The sequence below is a fragment of the Mastigoproctus giganteus genome, chromosome 1 (assembly GCF_048544385.1).
Source record: "Mastigoproctus giganteus isolate SK-2022 chromosome 1, ASM4854438v1, whole genome shotgun sequence".
NCBI classification, from domain to species: domain Eukaryota; kingdom Metazoa; phylum Arthropoda; class Arachnida; order Uropygi; family Thelyphonidae; genus Mastigoproctus; species Mastigoproctus giganteus.
Genome location: NC_143575.1, coordinates 218,183,309 through 218,203,520, shown reverse-complemented (window position 1 = coordinate 218,203,520; position 20,212 = coordinate 218,183,309). Strand labels below are relative to the sequence as shown.

The following is a 20,212-nucleotide window of genomic DNA, read 5'->3' as shown; positions in this document are numbered from 1 at the left end:
TGTATGTATTTTGTTTATGCAGAATGGAGATTTTTGCTAATAATAATAATAATTATGCAGTTCCAAACGTTTTTCACAATGATTTCACAATTTATAAATGAAATAAAGTTATTTTAAGGAAACATTAAATGCAAACATTTCTCTAAATTTTTTCACTTTAATCTTTTTTTTATGAAAATCCAAATTACAGAAGGTATTAGAACCTATAGTACAGTAGGCTCTGAAAGTATGCGAACTCAGTTTGTAACCCCACTCACACATCCCTGACTCCTTGATTTATACTTATGTTTTGACTCGTGGTTACTGCGTGTCCATTTTATGATAGCAGTCAGCAAGTCGTGAAGGGGGAATGGAAAGCAGATGTGTAGTATCGACTTTTTCTTTCAATGAGTAAGAATTCCATACTTCAACTAAATGGTACCTTAGGGCAGTGGTTCTCATACTTTTTAATGTGAAGACACTCTAAATCAGCGTCTCCGTAGCCAGGTGGGCAGGAGCAGCAGTGCGTAGCACATGCTTCTTGATTAGACCGGGGTTCGAGCCCATGACCACCAAATACGGAGGATGAGGAAAGGTCACGGAATGACCACCGCATATGCCCGGAGCAATATGGCCTTAGTTGCTAATGCTCCTAAAAACAAAAAAACAACAACACTCTAAATCCATTAAGAAAAATTCCCAGCAATGGGTGCTGGCAGAATATTTTGTAAGGTGGTGCTGTTTCAAATACAGTGTACGTGACGGACGGCTCAGCTGTTCCGTACATGCACATATGTATGTACATAAACACTGCAATGCGGTCAGCAGTTATTTCATGATGACTTCTAATTTACACAGTTGCATATGAAAATCAGCGACCTTTTGCAGTGACGGCCACGATGTAAGCCGATGGTAAATTTGACGTCGCGGCACCCCTACAAAGAGTAAGCGCCACCCTATGGTGCCGCTGCACCCACTTTGAGAACCACTGCCTTAGGATTAATAAGGGTGATAATAACATTTATCACCCACTTTGAGAACCACTGCCTGAGGGATTAATAAGGGTGATGATAATAATTATTGTAAAGCTTAAATACAGCTTTCCCTAAAGTCTCACCATTTATGATAACAGACATGTCCTGGCTGTATTTTATTTAAGATTTACATATATTCAATTTATACAAATAAAGTTTATATACATTCATACAGGTTTATAGGAGTTTGCCTAGTTTTAACTTAGTACAATAGTGTTCTATACGGAAATCGCACCTTAAAGCAAATTCTCACTTATCTGGGAGTACCAGGTACTTAATTCTCGTGCACTTTAAAACTGAAATATACTTTGTACCATGTATGTGTTAAAAGTCCAGAAGATACTTGTTGATGTTAGACTTGAATTTCTGTGCATTGTAATATTTAGAAAACAGAATGATAGATGAAGAGGTGTAAAGTGGTTCTGTGAGTTTGGAATTAGATATTCAGTGAATCATCTGGAAAGCATTATAGGTAGAAGCAGTACTGGCTATGTTTTATTTCTGGGAACAATCTTTACTACATCTGTATGTATTTTTTTTTATTATAATATCTACCTTCTGTATTGACCTTTTTGATAGCATGCATTGAGCTCAGAAAGCAATACTCTACTTTCTTTTATATTCTTATTATCATTCCATCATTTTTCTCCCCCCCATAATGCATTCTCTTTAGATCTGCGTTTATCTGATAATATGAGTCAAAGTAATGCTTGCACTTACCTCAGGAATTCTTGTTTGTTGCCACAACAGCCAATATTGATAAGATATTCTGAGGGTAGCAGTGTTTCAAATGAGAGGGAAGATATAGCTTGGGATTCAAACCTAAATATCTTTAAGGGATGTGTCAGGGTAGTAAACTGTAGAAGATTACTTAGTCATAGATGAGACTAAGTCTAAGACAACCCCGAATTTGAACTCCTGGTTAGAACAACTAATGCTGATATAATAGGGCTAACGGAAATGTGGTGCCACCCGGAAATTGGTGATGATGAGTTCCATTACCATATGTATAATGTATTTAGGGAAGATAGAAGGGGTGGAGGGGTTATGCTTCTTATCAAAAGCCTGAACGCGAAAAGAGCTTTTGCCGAGTCTGAAGTTACACCTGCCAGCATAGAATCTGCTTGGTGTGAGTTAGTTGGAAGCAAAGGAACAAGGAGAGTGAGTGTATTTTTATTTTATTATAATATCTGTATTGACAGAAGATTGTGAAGAATATGACAAGAGTCTTTACATGCAGATGGAATGGGCAAGCAAGCAAGCGTGAATGTCTTATTATGGGTGATTTTAATCTGCCCCAGATTGATTGGAATAAGTGGGTGGGGAACTCACAATGGGGAAAAACTTTTTTTTAAATAGATGAGATGATTATTATTTGTATCAGCATGTTAGAGAAAGTACTAGGGGTGAGAATATTCTTTACCTCATCATTACTTATGAATCAGATAACATCACAGGTCTTAAAGTACAGGAACCATTGTCAGGAAGTGATTATCCAATCGTCAGCTGGAAGATGAAGAAAGATGTTGCAGTAGTTAAAGGTAAAGACACCGGTTTTAACTTCAGAAGAGGAGACTTTGACAGTTTAATGCATTATATTGCATCTGTGAACTGGGCAGATTGCTGAGCGATGGCGAACACATTTGAATTATAGAATACTTTTAAAGCAAAAATCACAGAAGCGACGAAAACTTTAAGAAAATATTGTAGGAGGAGAATGCCGAAATGGGTAACTGTGGAGCTGGGTGGTTAAATAGAGCAGAAAAAGATAGCACGGGACAGCATGCTATCTTTTTCTGCATGAGTGATGAAAAGTACAGAAGCCTAAAACAGGTACAAGTTGATCTGTAATAGTACCACAAATAAGGTCAGGGAGGTGAAGGCTGCATATGAGAAAGTATGGCGAAGAGAGCAAAGAATGGGGACAAAGAATTTTTCATGTATGTGAATACAAGGAAAAGAAAAGGGAATCATATGGCCCTTGTGTACTGGGAAAGTCTTAGAAACCCAGCTGATGTTGCAAATGAATTGAACGGGTAGTTTGCATCTGTTTTTACTGACGAAAGGCCCTTTGTGCTTAGAAGGGGCTGCGCACGTGGGACTGAGCCATATGTCGTAATTACAGATTATTGTTTATTAGAAAAATGTTTGATCATAAAGGTCAGTAAAGCTCCTAGAGTTGATGGCATATACCATAGCAGTTTTGAGGAAGAGCATGAGTGAGTGTATTAAGCCATTGAGGTTAATTATGAGGTCATCCTTGAATTGGAGAAATGCCAATATATTGCTAATACATAAAAGTGGTTCTAAAAGCGAAATTGGTAATGACAAACCAGTTAGTCTAACTTCAGTGGTAGGAAAAATCTTAGACAGTGATTAAGAGTGCAATCCAGGGACATATAAATAGATATGGCATTCTGAAAGACACAACATGGATTTGTTAAGAGTAAATCATGCTTAACTAACTTAGTAGGCTATTTTGGCACAGTTACTCATTAGCTGGATTTAGGGAATAGTTTATTTGGATTTTAGCAAAGCATTTGACTACTTCACTCATGAGGTTGCTGTTTAAGCTTGAACAGGTTGGGATTACTAGTAAGATTCTAAAATGGATTGGTGGGTGGCTGCAGAGCAGGCGGCAGAAGCTTTTGATTAATGGAGTGTGGTCCCTCAAGCATCGGTTCTTGGACCACTGTTTCTCATTTTCATAAATGACATCGACAAAGGAATAGAAGGCATGATATCAATATTTGCAGATGACTTAAAGATTGGCAGAGTTGTTAATGTTCAGTGCCAAGCAGCACTCTAGGATGACTTGAACAGACTTCAAAGGTGGTCAGAGAAGGGGCAGGTGCGTTTTAATGCTGCTAAATGCAAGGTCTTGGGGAACAGCAACCCACAAATAAATTATACACTTCGTAGGGTTGAAGTTAAAGCAGTGGAGGAGGATAGGAATCTGGGAGTTACAGTACAGGCAGGCACATATGAAGTTTTCTGAGCAGTGCAGACAGGTGGCCAGAAAAGCCCATGTTCTCAATGATTTATCGAATGTTATCCTGTAAGGATAGGAAGGTCATAAGCACTGTATAAGGCAATTGTAAGACCACATTTGGAATACTACGTTCAAGTCTGGACATCTCATATGGAAAAAGACACCGAGCTTCTATAAAGGGTCCAAAGACTGGTAACTTGCATGGTGAGATTGGCAAAGGGGCAACTATGAGGAAAGACCCCCAATTATGTGGGCTACAGAGTTTGGCAACCAGGCACCTCAGAGGTGACTTGATTGAGTTTTATAAGGCTTGGAGAAGAATTAGTAATGTGAATGAAGGTAGATTTTTTGCTGTTATAATGAATTCCAGAGGTAGGGACCATAAATTCAAATTACAGGGGACTAGGTTCAGACTAGATTGTAGGAAGTTTTCTTTTAGCCAGCGAGTCATTGATTGCTGGAACAAGTTGCCCTCACAGGTAGATTAGGCTGACAGTGTGATAAATTCAAAGGTCTACTGGATAGCTACCTGTGTGAGGAGGGATGCATATAATTTGTGTTTTGTCATCTACTTGGTTGTGTTTTTTTTTTCTTTTCTTTTCCCATTTTTTTTATTTATTTTTTATTATTTTTTTTGCCAGTGCAGCAAAAGCTTGTAGCTTCTTTGCACTATATGGTTATTACTATTACTCTGCCCATATTTGCATTTTGTTCAAAATTTTCAGCTTTAATATTTAAAGGGCACTCATGACCCCTAGCTCATTAATTATTCAGTTCAGTCCTTATTTTTTCATGTACATTGCCTGTCATGAATCAATCAATGGAAAGTTCCATTGATTCATTTAAAAGGAACTGAATAATTCATTTTTAAATATGTATGCATTAAATCAGAAATTTTGACTTGATTTCAGTTACTGTGCTGAAATACCCCCAACAATGTCATTTTTTTTTTTTTTTTTTTTATGAAAAAAAAAATATATTTTTCATTTTAATGTGATTTTAGGCAATCATTTCACTTTAGTGCAATGAAATCTAGTCAAAATAAATAAGAATGGGAACAAATTAATATTTAAAAACATTTATGTGCAAAGTTACATACAACTTTTTTATTTTTTACAATTTTTCAATTACATGAAAAAAATTCAATTCACAGAGCTAGCTTATAGCAAAAAACTCTTTACCATGAACTACTCGCATACATTCAGCTAACTCAGTCATGAAAGAGTTTAAAAAAGTTACATTTATTTTAAAATTCCATTCTTTTTATTCTTGTCATTAAATCAGTATTGATTTAATGACAAGAATATTGATACTGATATTATTATTACAAACAGTTAAATTTTGTGAATTATGAAATTTTTTGTATAACCATGAAATAGCTCAATATTTTAATGTTTTTAGTTTATGCTTACCTTGAGTCTGAAGTTTTTATCCTCGGAACAAACACTGAGAAGAATTCCATCATCAAAACCCGTCGGCATGTTTGGTGTTAAGATTCAACAAGTTTGCAAGTATGTCTTACCTTATGACTATTTAATTCTTTATTAAAATTATCATTATTATGTGGAATACAGAATCTTATTTTGTTTCATGAAATATTTAATGAAAAAAGATTTCTAAATTTTCAAGATTTTTTAGTGAAAAAAAGTATAAAAATTAAACAATATACAGGGTGTCTCAAAAATATTGGTACAAACGTTAGGTGAGGTAGGTAACATCTAAAGGAATGTGAATCGCATAGGAACCCGTAACCAGAAACGTCATGGGAAAGTAGTAGCAGAGGCACAAGAAGCAGAAATGACACAAGACAGTAATTAGTGGCAAACATTTATTTCACATAATATTAACAATGGAGTACAAGATGGATGCATTTCATGATGTTACAACAGATGCTCAAAGGTCACGCATGCATCAGTGTAACGCATGCATCGCACCATGAGGTGCGATGCATGCGTGACACTGATGCAGCATGGATTGACAGACATGGTCGAACACACCTGGATTTTCTTTGACAGTATCAGCAGCGCAGACGAGTCTCGCCACAAGATCCATTTCCGTCTCCACAGGCGATTCATACATGACAGATTTGAGGCCCCCTACAGAAAGAAATCAAGGCTCGATAAATCAGGTGAGCGTGGGGGCCAGGCAACAGGTCCACCATGGCCAATCCATCGACGCCCAAAACGCCTGTTCAAATGGTCATGAACACACCTTCCATAATGGGCAGGTGCCCCGTCATGTTGAAACCAAATGTTGCGTCTCACATTTGCTGGAACATCGTCAAGTAACCCTGGTAGAACTTGTTCAAGAAAGATCCAATATTTAGCGGAGTTCATGCGGGATGGTAACAGGTATGGGCCGACTAAGCAGTCACCGACCATACCTGCCCACACATTTATTGCAAGGCGATGTTGTGCCGCATGGGGGCGCACACCGTGTGGGCCCTCTGCTAATCCATACTCTAGGTGCATGTCTGCCAGCTCACAGTTCGTATATTGATGCATACTCTTCGTGCGGCGAGTACTGCTTGAATGAGTAAACCAGAAATTTTCCCTCTCCTGAACTGATGAACAGCGCCATGTACCGACTTACGGTGACGTTTCCGGTTATGGGTTCCTATGCGATTCACATTCCTTTAGATGTTACCTACCTCCCCTAAACGTTTGTACCAATATTTTTGAGACACCCTGTATATATCATCCTAAGGTATATGAAGTCAGTTAAAAATTTACTGATTATTAATTTTATCTTTATTTCCTTACTACTTATAAGTATTACAACAACTTTTTCCAACATGCAGTGTCTTGTGGGAATAGTAAAAAGGCTTGAAGGTCAAATAGGTATAAATTAATGGATTTATGAATTAATAAGGAATTATTTTTAAGTTTTAAGTTTAGAAATGGATTAAGTAACTGCTAATTTTCTCTAAATTTGAATTTAATATATGCATATATTTTGCTTTCCAAAATGTGCATTCTGATTTTGTTCATAACTGGTACACGAAAATATATATGTAATTACTAATATAATCACTATAAAAGACTTTATATGGAATAACCATAATTAACATGTTGACTGCCAAGGCTTATTTGGGTAAACTGGTATCTGATGCCAAATTGAGTTAGGCATGTTAATTTATTCAAAACCCAAATTATAATATATATTCATCACCAAAACTCATAAAAACAGCTTATTGTTGTGAAACAAAAAGCCTTGTGAATTATCATGTAGTTGGCGAATGTAATAGAAAATTCCTCACGGCAGCCAACTGGGCGACTCCATAGCCAGGTGGGAAGGAGCAGCAGTGCATAGCACACGCTTCTTGATTAGACCGGGGTTCGAGCCCGTCACCACCAAATACGGAGGATGCGGAAAGGTCAGGGAATGACCACCGCATATCCCGGAGCAATATGGCCTTAGTTGCTAATGCTCCTAAAAACCAAATAACAAACAAACAACAAGCAGCCAACTGTGAGTTAACTCGATTAAATCAGACATGTTGCAACTTGCAGAATTCTCTGAATATGAATCTGTGCTGTGATGTGCATAAATCCACTGCAGTGACACAGACTTTATTGTGTACGTTGTATTTAGTACTTCGTTACGTGTTTTTTTTTTTTTTTTTTTTGTAAAAAAAAAAAAAAAAAAGTTTATATAAAAAGAGACCACTGACTGAAGAAGAGCTTGAGCTCTATGATAATATAAATGACTTGGAATTTGAAGAGCTTTTTGACGAGTTGTACGGTTCTGGTTTATAGATCAATCAGATCAAATGCTCTCGTATTATTCAGTGCTAAGAAAAACCCATCAGATGTCCAAAAAAAACTGCATTACATATTATAGAAATATATATACATAATGCATACATCCTTTTCCGTCAAGTTACGGGTTTCTCTGAATTTCAGACATTTTATGGTGGAACTCGTAACTTGACGGTAAAGTTACACTAGATCTTTGATTGGAGAAAAAATTCTAAATGTTCCAAGAAGATTAGGTCTGAATGTAAAATTCATTATTTAGAATTTCAGTTGGCTATACCACCAACTAAAAAAAAAAACCACGCCGACTAAGCCGTGTCAAATATATACGAGAAATAAGAAGAAAACTCCTTGGAACATGCTATTATTGTCCTGTGCGCTAAGAGAAGCTAGCTCTTTGTGTGAAGAAAATTTTTTTTTTTGCGCAGTGCTATGAATATACTCGTAGCTGCGCCTGAAAGGCAAGTCATAGCAGTTCGAGTTAACTCATAGTCGGTGTCCTGGGCCAGATTTCCAAATATGAAGTAACTCGTGGTCGGCATAAGTGACATAAGGAAAATACTTATCCATATGAAGTTAAAATATTTTAATTTATGAATTGTTATTCTAAAGCGAATATTATATTTTAACTATTATATGAAATATATTAGCAATGGCTGTATGGTGCAAGGAAGCCTAAGGCTTATGCTGCACCAACAAAAAAAAAAGAAGAGTAAAACAATAATTAAATAAAATAAATACAGTAAACCCCCGCTATTCGCGGTTTCGCGTATTCGCGGTCGCTAATTTAATATACAGTAAAACGAAACCTAAAAAATTTTTAATTTTAAAGCGCCCGTGAACATTTTCCCCCATAAAAAAAACATGGACGTGGCTAAAATTATCTTTCCCGATCAAAACAGCACTCAATGGGTGGGGGGAGAGGGGTGACAAAATCGCGAGTGTGGATGTTTCTCGCTAATCCTTGTCCAGTATGTGTTATGCGCTTGTCATGGAAGGTTTCTTCGTTTGCTTTTAATTTATATGCTTAAAAATTGAATAAATTTATAAATTGATATGCTTACAAAGGTGATAAATCTACCATTTTACAGTGTAAAACAGACTTTTTCGAGTGTGTTAATGGAAGGAAGTGACTTTATTGTGGACAAGTTCTTTCTAACCCGTGCAAAAATATGGTTACGAATAACGAGGGAAATGTGAAAAGATCAAAGAAGGTGACATTAGCGAATAAAATTGAGTTATTAGATAAAATTTCTAATGGTGAAAGTGTCTCCTCAGTGGCAAAATATTATAAAATCAATGAGTCAACGGTACAATCAATCAAGAAATCGGAAGAAAAAATCCGCCGTAGTGTCCATGAAAACGGGCTAATTGCATCAAAAATTTGCTCTGTAACTCGTGATGTTAAATTAGAAAAATATGGAAAAGGCTTTAAATCTGTGGAAAGAAGACGAACTCAAAATATAATTCCGTTAAGTTCACTCATCATTCGTGAAAAGGCAAAACTCCTTTATCAACACTTTAGCGAAACTGGTAATAGCACTGGCAGGATTAGTTTTTTAGCTAGCAAAGACGCTGGTTTGAAAGATTTGTTTGAAATTTCTAATAAATATTACATTTAATATTAAATTGTTTCTTATTTTCATTTCAATGCCTTATGCTTGCATTTCACTATGTACTGTCAGTGTACATAATCATATTATGAAGGTACATATAATACATACATAGACAAAATTTTAGACTAGTTTTTCTTATATATTTCATACTTTGGAACGGAACCCCTTTATTACTATGGGAGCCATAACTCAGTATTCGCGTTTTCAGTATTCGCGGCATTTCTCAGGAACGTAACCCCAGCGAATAGCGGGGGTTTACTGTAATTAATAAAATAAAAGGAAATAGACAACTTAAGGAATTCTCCCCCCCCCCCCATAGGTGACCAGCTGACCAGCTATCCAGCTGACCTTTCAATTTCCCCAAAGTCTCAGCCTCAACCACCCATGTAGGTAACTTATTCCAGTAATTTGTAACTTCCTGACTAAAATAAAACTTCCTACAATCCAGTCTAAATGTCCCCCTCCCACCCGAAACTTGAATTTATGGCCTCTACGTCTAGAATCATTTATAGCTGTGAAAATTTCGTCCTCTTTCATTTTACTTTTGCCTCTCAGAGCCTTAAATGCCTCAATCAAGTCTTTTCTCAGGTGCCTAGTTTCCGAGCTGTGCAACCTACATTTTCGAAGTCTTTCCTCATATGGACTCCCTTTTGCCGATCTCACCAAGTGAGTTACCTGTCTTTGGACCCTTTTAAGAAGCCCAATGTCTTTTTTTTAGATGTGGTCTCCACACTTGAACACAGTATTCTAAGTGTGGTCTAACAATAGCCTTATATAGTGGGATTATGATGTTCAATAAATCATTGTTAGGACACCATGGGCCTTTGCAACCTGTCTACAATGCTCCGAGAACTTCATGTCTGACCATATCATAACTCCTAAGTCCCTTTCTTCCACTACTGACTTTAGTCAACTCCACCAAGTGTATAAGTTATTTTTGGGTTGCTGTTCCTGAGGTTAAGACCTTGCATTTTGCTGAATTAAAGCATAGCTGTGACTTATCTGACCATCCCTGAAATCTATCTACAGTGGTGGACAAAAAATTGCATCGATTGTGAATTTTGAAAATAATGTGTTTTGCACTGCATTGTGGGTTGCAGAAATGTTTGAAATGCATTTTTTAGAAGGGATATATATCTCTGTGAATGAAATCCAATAAAAAGACTCCACCTGATATACCTAATTGTCATAAATATCTTCCCAAAGGGTAAAATGCATAATTAATGGAAATAAGAGAAATCATGCAAATGACAATCATGACAACCAGACACATTTTATTGCATTTACGTGTACAACTGAAATGACAAGTTAACATAATAGTATTATGTACTGTAAATCAGCAAAATTTGTCCTCAATAATTTGTTGTTCCTCCTCGAGCTGCAATTACAGCTTTGCAACGGTCTGGCATAGAGTTAATCAACTTCTGGATATATGGTTGCCCGATTTCGTGATACCACACCCTTACAATGCTCTCCTGCAGCTGAATCTTACTTGTTGGCTTCTTCTGAGCAATTTTAGATGACATTATGTACTAGTAATTTTCAATAGGGTTCAAATCTGCACTGTTGCCGGGCCAGTCCAACCCCTGTAATGCCAGCATTTTTGAGGTATGACTGCACCTTAAGGGAGAAAAACAAGGGAAAACATTGTGTAAGTATGTTTTAAGCCTTGTGAGACAAGAAGACAAACTCGTCATTAAATAGCATTAAACTTTCCAATTTTGATGTGTGGCAAGGTGCTGAGTCCTGTTGAAAAATGCAGTTTTGGACGTCTGTGTGATGGTCCCTAATAACAGGTTTCGGGCACTCCTCCAAGATAGCAAGTGTAGGTTTCTGCATTCACCATTCTGTTAATTCGCCCCACACCTTTGCTTGTTATGCATCGCCAAACCATCTGACCAGCGGGGAACTTTACAGTCGGTGTTATGCAGTCAGGATGGTATGCCTCCGATTTTCGTCTTCTGGCATATCGCTTCCCATCAGAGACATGCATTTTGAATTTCGATTCGTCAAAAGGATATGACGGTGTCCCATTGCTCTTTGTCCATGAAACATGCGTTTTAGTCCAGGCAAGTTGCTTCTTCCTCATTTGTTGGGTCAACAAAAGCTTCTTCTTGGGCTGATAGGAATGCAGACCACATTCCGGAAGCTGTCTTTGGATAGTTCATGCACTTGTTTCAACACCAGAGGCCATCTCAAAGTCCAGTTTTAGATCAGGGGAACTAGCATGGTGATTATGAAGGCATAGCCCTTCCAATTATCGATCTTGGGAAGGCATAGTCACTCTCTTACAGTCTGATCCAGGTCTTCTTTTTACATAACTGGTTTCAACCTTTAATTTCAGCATACTGGTGGGATACTGGTGGCAGCCTACTTTATCAGCGATAGCACAGGTAGAAAACCCTTCCTGGGACAGAGCAACAGTTCTGTCACAGCAAGGGACATATGCTTGCTTTCTTGCATCACATGCCTCTATTATTATTACTACACTTTTTTTTTTTTTTTTTTTTTTTGTGTCAACTGAACATATTGGAGCCATGCCTACACCTCCGCAAAACAGGATACTAATGAGCGTGTATACCCTTCCAACACTATTAATAGAAATGGCTGATGCAATAGAAGCATTATCTGATGAAATATCTTTTCTTTGCAACAAGCAAAATAACTGTAATCAAACAATATCTTATGCATTTCACTACAAATGTTACTTTTTTTAAGGTGATGCAGTTTTTTTGTCTGCCACTGTAGGGTTTCCTGAAGAAGCTCGGCTTGGCGGTGAACATTAACCACTCTGCCAATCTTTATATCATCTGCAAAGTTAGATATCATGCACGCTATCCCTTCATCAATGTCATTTAAGAAAATCAAAACCAAAAGAGGTCCCAATACTGACCTTGGAGAACCCCACCTCTTACCTTAACACAAACTGGAGAATAGCCATTTATAACAACCCTCTACCTCCTTCCCTGAAGCCACCCTGCTATCCATCTAAGGATTTTCCCTGTGATTCCAACCTGTTCCAGCTTATAAAGTAACCACTCATGTGGGACTGAGTCAAATGCTTTGCTGAAATACAAATAAACAACGAAATTATAAGTCCAGCTCTTGTGTGACCCTCTCAAAATAGTTAACCAGATTAGTTAAACATGATTTTCCCTTTACAAAACCATACTGAGTATCCTTCAGAATTCCATTTCTATCTAGGTGATCCCGAATTCCACCCTTGATCATAGTCTCCATGATTTTCCGTACTACTGAAGTTAGACTAACATAGTTAACTTGTCGCAACATCTTGTCAAATTGTTGCATTACTTCGGCCATACACCCTTGGGTTTGATTGTTTTTTAAGCCATTTTGTTATTGCTACAGCAGAATCGAAAATATAAAGTTGTCCTTATTTGGATATAACAGTGAGACTAAATGGTAAATCTGGCCGTCTATTCTAAAACAGTAGGGACCATTTCCTGGTGGTGATTTAATCTCTGTGCCCATTGATGCGAACGGCATTGCTGAGTTGTATTCTCATTATACTACTCAATGAGCAGTTATAATGGCTGCAAAAAATTGGTTGCGTGGAATTAAATCTATTATTTGTGGAGGACATTAACCATTGATTTAATCTGGTTTATGCTTTTACAGCTATACAAATACTTTCTTTTTTCTTTTTTTTTTTTGTCTCTTAACTCTCAGCTCTTCAAGGTGCCGTCAAACTGGTCACTGTCACACAAGCAGCTTGCAAATTATAGCTATGTGGCTGATTACAGAGTGATGTATTCAGCCACATAGCTGTAATTTGTAAGAGAATATTCTGAGAGAATATACCTTACATTGTGACATATGTCAGCCCCCCACCCCCATTTTTTTCCAGCCACCTTTCATATCTCAAACCCACGGGCACAGATTGTTACACTATGGAACAAACTTGAAGCAGTGCTATACGAAACCAATCTTAAATACAAGAAAGCAATTTCGACGCCTACCTTGACGGAGGAGCAAGACCCCAAACTAACTGTGGAGCAAATCAAATGCTACAGCGTGCTCCCACCTTTGCAGAAGCGCTGAAGAACACAAGCAAACAAAACCAACCAGTGTCAACAACCACAACCGTATCCAAAAGGAAAACACTCCTCCCTACACCACATCTGGTTCTCCTGAAACCTGCAACCCCCAACGCTCCTCAGACCAGCAAGCAAATTAAGGAGACTGTGATTGCCAAACTAACCAGCAAATTTAAGACGACAAAAATAAAATCTATCAGAAAGACCAGGAACACCAGTGTAATTATTGAAACCGAGACCGAAGCAGATGCAACAAAGATCCTAAAAAACACCACAATCCCAACTCTAGGCCTTCTGGCTGAACCCCCAAAGAGGAAAGGCCCATCAATAACCATATTTGGCATCGCTAAAGATATTGACCGAGCAACCATCAGGGAGGAGCTATACCAGAGAAATCTCCAACAAGCACTCCCAGAAGAAGACCCTGCCAACCATGTCATTCCAAAATTCCAAACAAAATCGTGTATGGAAAGCTCAACAAACTGGGTTGTGGAACTGTCCCCCCGAGCCTGGCAAACAATAACATCAAAATAGAGTCTTTATAAACTGGGGCAGCCACCACTACAAGGAACACGTGGCTGTTCCCAAGTATTTTAGATTCTGCCGCTTCGGCCATACTACTCACACCTGTGTGCAAACCTTGCCAACCTGCGGCCACTGTGCAGGCACAGGCTACAACTCCTGCCCCAACAAGACAGATGCTCCAACCTGTGCCAATTGTAAGGCCCAAAAACTACCTGTCGACCATTCGAGCAGAGACAATAAATGCCTGGTATACGTTAGAGCCAAGAGTGCACAACAAACAAGAATAAATTATGGGGATTCTACCTAAAAACTATAACTCAACTATAGTGAACTTTGTGCAACACAACACTCAAAGGGCCATCGCAGTTGCAGCCCAGATAAGAAAAAAGGCAGAAGAGGAAAACCTGGACATTCTCTTCCTCCAAGAGCCATACTCGCATAGTCGAGTGGTGAGAGGAGACACCCCTTGGGCGGCCCTGATCGTCCGCAATCCTAACCTCACGGTGACTAAGATCTCACATCTGTGCAAAAAATGGGCTGCCTGTGCCCATATTGCCTCCCCACTGGGGGACTTTTATGCAATATCATTATACTGTCGACCATTATACAGGACAAATCTGGCAATCCAGATGGACGGACTCAACCAAGGGCACTGTGACCCAGAAATTTATCCCTGACATTCTGCAAGTCTACTCACATCAACCACCACGGTTCTCACCTGGCCTCTACACCACTTTTCTGCTCACAGGGCACGGATCCTTCAATGCAAAATTGGCCGCCTTCAATATTGTAGAATCACCACTATGCCACTGCGGTGAGGAGCAAACCTGGAAGCATTTAATGCATGATTGGCCCCCTCTACGAAGACCTCCATTGCCATCTCATCACGAATATCCATTTAAACCCAAAGGATCAGGAGCACCTCATACTGCCAGAGGAGGACCATTACCAGGCTCTCTCGCAATTTGCTCAAGAAATGATTACCAGACTAAGAACCCTACCGCGACTACCCTAGAGCCTACTGTTTAACCCTGAAAAAAAGCAAACAGACACAAGACAAACCATTGGTTACCCATCCACTAGTGAATTTCGAACACCACCAACTCGCAGGACCGAAAACACCACACTCACTAATTACTATAAAAGAACTAAAAGAAGACACCTACATCGAGAACAAGAGAGAACTCTACTAAAAGACAACATCCCAAACTCAGACCTGCATCTCAAGGATAAAATAAAAAATTACTGGACTGGACCAGTGCGGCTACACTGCCCAGCGCCAATATTGTCGATCTGAACTGGACTCTCTTGCCTGGTTCCCCTTTTAACTCCCCTTCCCTTGGCAGGGGGAAAGGAGACGTGCCCTGTCTCCTTCTTGCCGACCCCTCCTTTCACCTGGTGAGGCATGGGCCTGCCTCACTGACTCTCTGGGGTCGCCTTCTCTATCGTCCCCATATTTCTACCTTTTCCTCCCAGCCTTCAGTCTCCCCACCCATTCTATTTGTGTGCCAGTGAACACTCTATACTTCAAAATTTAACAACACCCAAATTGCTTCGGCCACGAAACTTTCAGCCTTTCAAATTCCAGTGCTATCCCTGCCGCGATCATCACTCCATATGTGTGTGCTGGTTTTTTTTTTTTTTAGGTCCTTGCCACTGAAATCTCAGGAAATTAGGTGACAGGACCTACCAGAGTAATCTTAAAGTACTAGCGTACCTGGTCTACCTCCACGGGGCAACGTCGGGCCTCAGTAGGGGTCTGGGGGCTAAATGACCAGAGGAAGAACAATACACAACACTACACGTAAACAATACCCATATACTTTTAAATCTCTGGCCTTTACAGTGATCTGTATCACAAGACAATGTATACCACGCGGAGATGGGGAAACCCCTGGTGCCATTTGACCCTAAACACACTTTACACTTTACTTCTTCTTGATTAGACTGGGGTTCGAGCCCGTGACCACCAAATACGGAGGATGCGGAAAGGTCAGAGAATGACCATCACATATCCCCGGAGCAATATGCCCTTAGTTGCTAATGCTCCAAAAATCCAAATAACAACAACAAAAAGACACATCCAGAGCTAAGAAAAATACTGAATCCTTTTCAAAAGACATGCTGACGCCATACAAAGTCTGAAATCTTTCATGAAGAAACATATGGCAGTTCCTTGTAAAGCTTTAAGAGCATTGTTAGAAGTTTAATATTTAATAGGGAAAAAAATTTAAATTGCATACTGTTGCTGAATCTCTTGTTCTGCCTGCTGCAATAAAAATGATTTCAATTACGCATGGGGAAATTTACAGCAACGATATAAATACCATTCCTCTATCCAGAGACAGTCTCATGGTGTTTTACAATTATCGCAGACAACATAAAATTCAGTTTATTAAATCGATTGAGAGAGAAAGACCAATTTTTGCAATACAGTTAATACAGATGAATTCACAGATATTTAAAGCCTTGCTCAACTTATTGTATGTGAGATACTGCTATGAGGAGATATTTTAGAGAATTTTCTATTTTGCAAAGCTTTTGAAGGAAGAATGAAGAGCAAGAAGATTTTGATGTTAAATATTTTTTTTCAAACAAATAATCTAACGGGAAACAACTGCTTTGCAATTTGTACTGATGGTATGGCAGAATTAACAGGATAAAATAAAGGTTTAAAAGGCAAAGTAAAAGAAATTGCTCCAAATATAGTTTTGAATTATACATTATACAATACATAGTAGCATTAGTAGTAAAGGAAATGCAAACGGATTTGCATGAAGTTTTGAAAGATGTGATAAGTGTGATCAACTTTATTAAAAAGTAGAAGCTTAAAAAGCAGACTTTTCACAATTCTTTTTAATGAAATGGGATGAAATGCTTCTTTTATATACGAAAGTGAGGTGGTTGTCTGGTGGTAAAGTGTTGTGACATCTTTTTGACTTTAAACATGAAGTTTTATTATTTTTATCAGATGAAAATGAGAACCTTGCTCAATTGTTTACAAATCAAAAATGGCCTGGAAAACTTAGTTCCCTTGCTGATATATTTGAAAAACTTAATGATTTAAATTTAAGTCTCCAAGGATAGGGAACAAATATATTAATACTCAGTGATAAAATAGAAACTTTCAAAGGGAACCTTAATCTTTGGAAAACTGAATTTGAGAGTAATAATACTGAAATATTCCAATGCTGTTACAATTTAGGGATATCATTGCCACCCACCTAACAATGCTAATTAACAATTTTCCCAAGCAATTTAATGTATCTCCAAAAAAAAAAAGTTTAATTGGATTCATGATCCCTTTGCTTTTGAAATTTCTTCATACCCTGAAATTACCATTTAGGAAAAGGAAGATCTCATTGACCTGTCATCTGACGAAGCAATAAGTGCTTCTTTCAAGATGAAAACCTGTGAAAAATTTTGGCTTTCTCTTCGAGATGGATATCCAGAATTATCGAAAATGGCGATACAAACATTACTACCTTTCAGGTCTACATATTTATGTGAGGTTGGTTTCTCAAAGCTGTTAATTACAGCTATAAAAACAAAGAGTATTAATAAAAATCCTTATCTTGGATTCATGGAGTCTGAATTAATGGAAGGCGTGTGGAGCAACTCTTCGCGCTGCACAGTCTGATAGTTGAGTTTGGTTTTGGAGAATTCCCTTGGACCTCGTTTTTTTATAAGCCCACACGCAGTGCACGTGCAACCTTAGAACATGGATCATCTCAAAGGACTCATTTGGGAGTAGTTCGAATTCAAGATTAGGCAGGCCAACACTTGGAGTATAATGAAGGAGGAATAGAATTGAACTCCCATTAGTTTCTACATGGAATTGTCAGACCTCTTTCAAGGAGGTCCAGTTCTACGTTCATTCTGATCAAAAGTGGTCGGTCTGGCTTATTTTGGAATCAGATGCCAAGCGAACATTCATTTCAAAAGAAACAACCACCCCAGGTTTCAAAGGTGCAAAAGATGGGTTAATGCTTTTGTTATGTGGCAATGTGGAGGATGACTTGAAGTGTAAACTGCTTCTAATTTATACGTCAGAAAATCCTTGCTTTTAAAGGAATATCAAAAAGCTCCTTACCAGTTCATTGGAAATCTAGCAAAAAAGCTTGGATAACAGCTAAAATCTTGTGAGAATTGGCAAAATGATTAGAGGAGAGGGATTTGAAGAACTGGAACCAGCAGATATCACAGAAGGCCTAGAATCTCATAGAGAATAATTATCAGTGGGTGATTTTTTTTGCAATGTGAAGAAAAAGAATATCAAAAAATGAAGGTGATGCACACAAAAATTTGCCTGCAGAGAGACTAGCTGACTTTTAAAGGCTTACAAATCATCTTAGCCAAGAAGTTCTGGATATGGATCCTAATTTGAAGAGGAGTTAATTTTCTCAGAACTCTATCATTAGCTTTAGTTCCTTATGAAGAAATTTATAGAGAAAAACAGCATGCTTCTAAGCAAATAATTTTAACTAATTTTTTTCATAAAGTGTCAGTTACTGTTGTGAGTTGAGTTTATCGCAGGAAAACAGCAATGAAGAAGCAATGAATTTGGATTAAAAATCTAGAGGTATTAACAAGATTAATTTTATGGACATGTTTCTATTTTTTTCTTTTTTTCTTACCAAATGAAGATAATTTTTTTTTTTTTTTTGTGTTCAGTACGGAAGCCCCATTATGTCATATAAACTAAGTTTTGCCTTGCACGGATTTGGACTGCACAGTGTTTTCCCAGAACATAACCCCTGTGCAAATTGGGGGGATGACTGTACTTCTAAATCAGTATTTTTATTGTTTCTTGGTGTTACATTATTGCTGTTAGATCTATTGTCATTCATTCTGATGTTACAGCTATTCCTATGTATTTAATATTGCAAGTAGGGCAAGTTAGTAAAAAAATGGCATTCGGAATTTTACAGAAAGGCTGATGTAAGATTGCAGTGCTGAAATGGTTTTCGCTTTTGTCTTGTCTATTGTGGGGCAAGTATGACAACAGGAATCCTTGCATTTACCCAAGAGTAGATTATTAGTTCAAGAGTAGTAGAGTAGACTGGAAGGGTGTAACCTTTGAAATATACCTGTACACTTGCCTGGACATTATTAACTGCCTCTGTTATAATTATTTACACTTATGCAAAGTCCTTCTATTTAAAGAGAAGGTTTTACACTCCCAGCATACTTGAGTATTCATCTTTATTAGTAGAGTACTGGCTTCTATTTGATTTGCATATTCTGCCATAATCTTATTCTTTTCCTTTTCTCACCATACCTTGGTTTCTATTCCTTCTGTCATATCTACTAACAATGCATAATTACAATTTTATCACTCCTTATCTACCAACAGTATAATTTGGTTATTTTATTACTTGCATCTAATCAGCTAATCTTTATTACAGTGTTAAAAAAAAGTTATAGTTATTTATATAGCATCAGGAGTGGCTACATACTACTGCTATTTCTAATTCATAGTATACCACTGTCATTTTATTATTATACATTCATTTGAATGCCTTTTCCCATTAGTATGGAGGTTCAAAAAGCTGTGTTGTCCCAGATATTATTATTATTACAGCTGTAGTCTGAGCTGGACATATGGACATTATTTTTGGAGAGTTAGAGGGGACTTACCTATCAGGGCATACTATTATGTAGCCATTTGTTTTAAAGTCTGTTATTAATTAACAAAAAAAAAATTGTTCAAAGATTCAAAAATTTGAAATATTTTATTTATAAGAAATAGTATATAGTAGATGCAACTTATTTTTACTCTTACATATTAATATGTCTGTTTTCGATTTTAATATATAAATCTATTCTTCTTCTTCTTCTTTTGTTTTTTTTTCTTTTTTTTCTTTGCATCAGTTGTCAGGTGGTAGATGACTTTCATCAACCGGTGAAATACCACCACTTTGCTTATTGGAGGCTTGAAGTGGTGAAACCCATGTTTAGTCTCTAGAGCAAATTTTCCGGCATTCCCCCCCCCCATACTTCTCCTTCAACCCATGCACGGTACTAAGTACTATAGGTTTTGATACCTCTCGTGTTTGGGGTTTTCATAAAAAAAAAAAAAAAAAAAAAAAAGTTATCTAGACAGTGTAATGGAGAATGTCCCACACTGGTCCATCTGTATTATGATTAGGCTGTTGGTCAATACAAATATTTGCTCCTAGCTCGTGTATTCTGCATACATATGTCAAGTCCAAAATCCAGCAATCTCAGTACTTGGCAACTGCTAAGT

The 20,212-nt window shown here is 37.7% G+C and overlaps 1 protein-coding gene across 1 annotated transcript in view; it reads left to right on the top strand.

Annotated features, from left to right (window-relative positions):
- The window catches only part of RhoGAP1A (Rho GTPase activating protein at 1A), a 465,208-nt gene that overhangs the window by 350,346 nt on the left and 94,650 nt on the right, over window positions 1-20,212 (top strand). Inside the window, exon 19 of the mRNA XM_090368823.1 lies at window positions 5,407-5,516. Coding sequence (XP_090224949.1) covers window positions 5,407-5,516 — 110 coding nt within the window. The remainder of the gene's footprint in view (window positions 1-5,406; window positions 5,517-20,212) is intronic.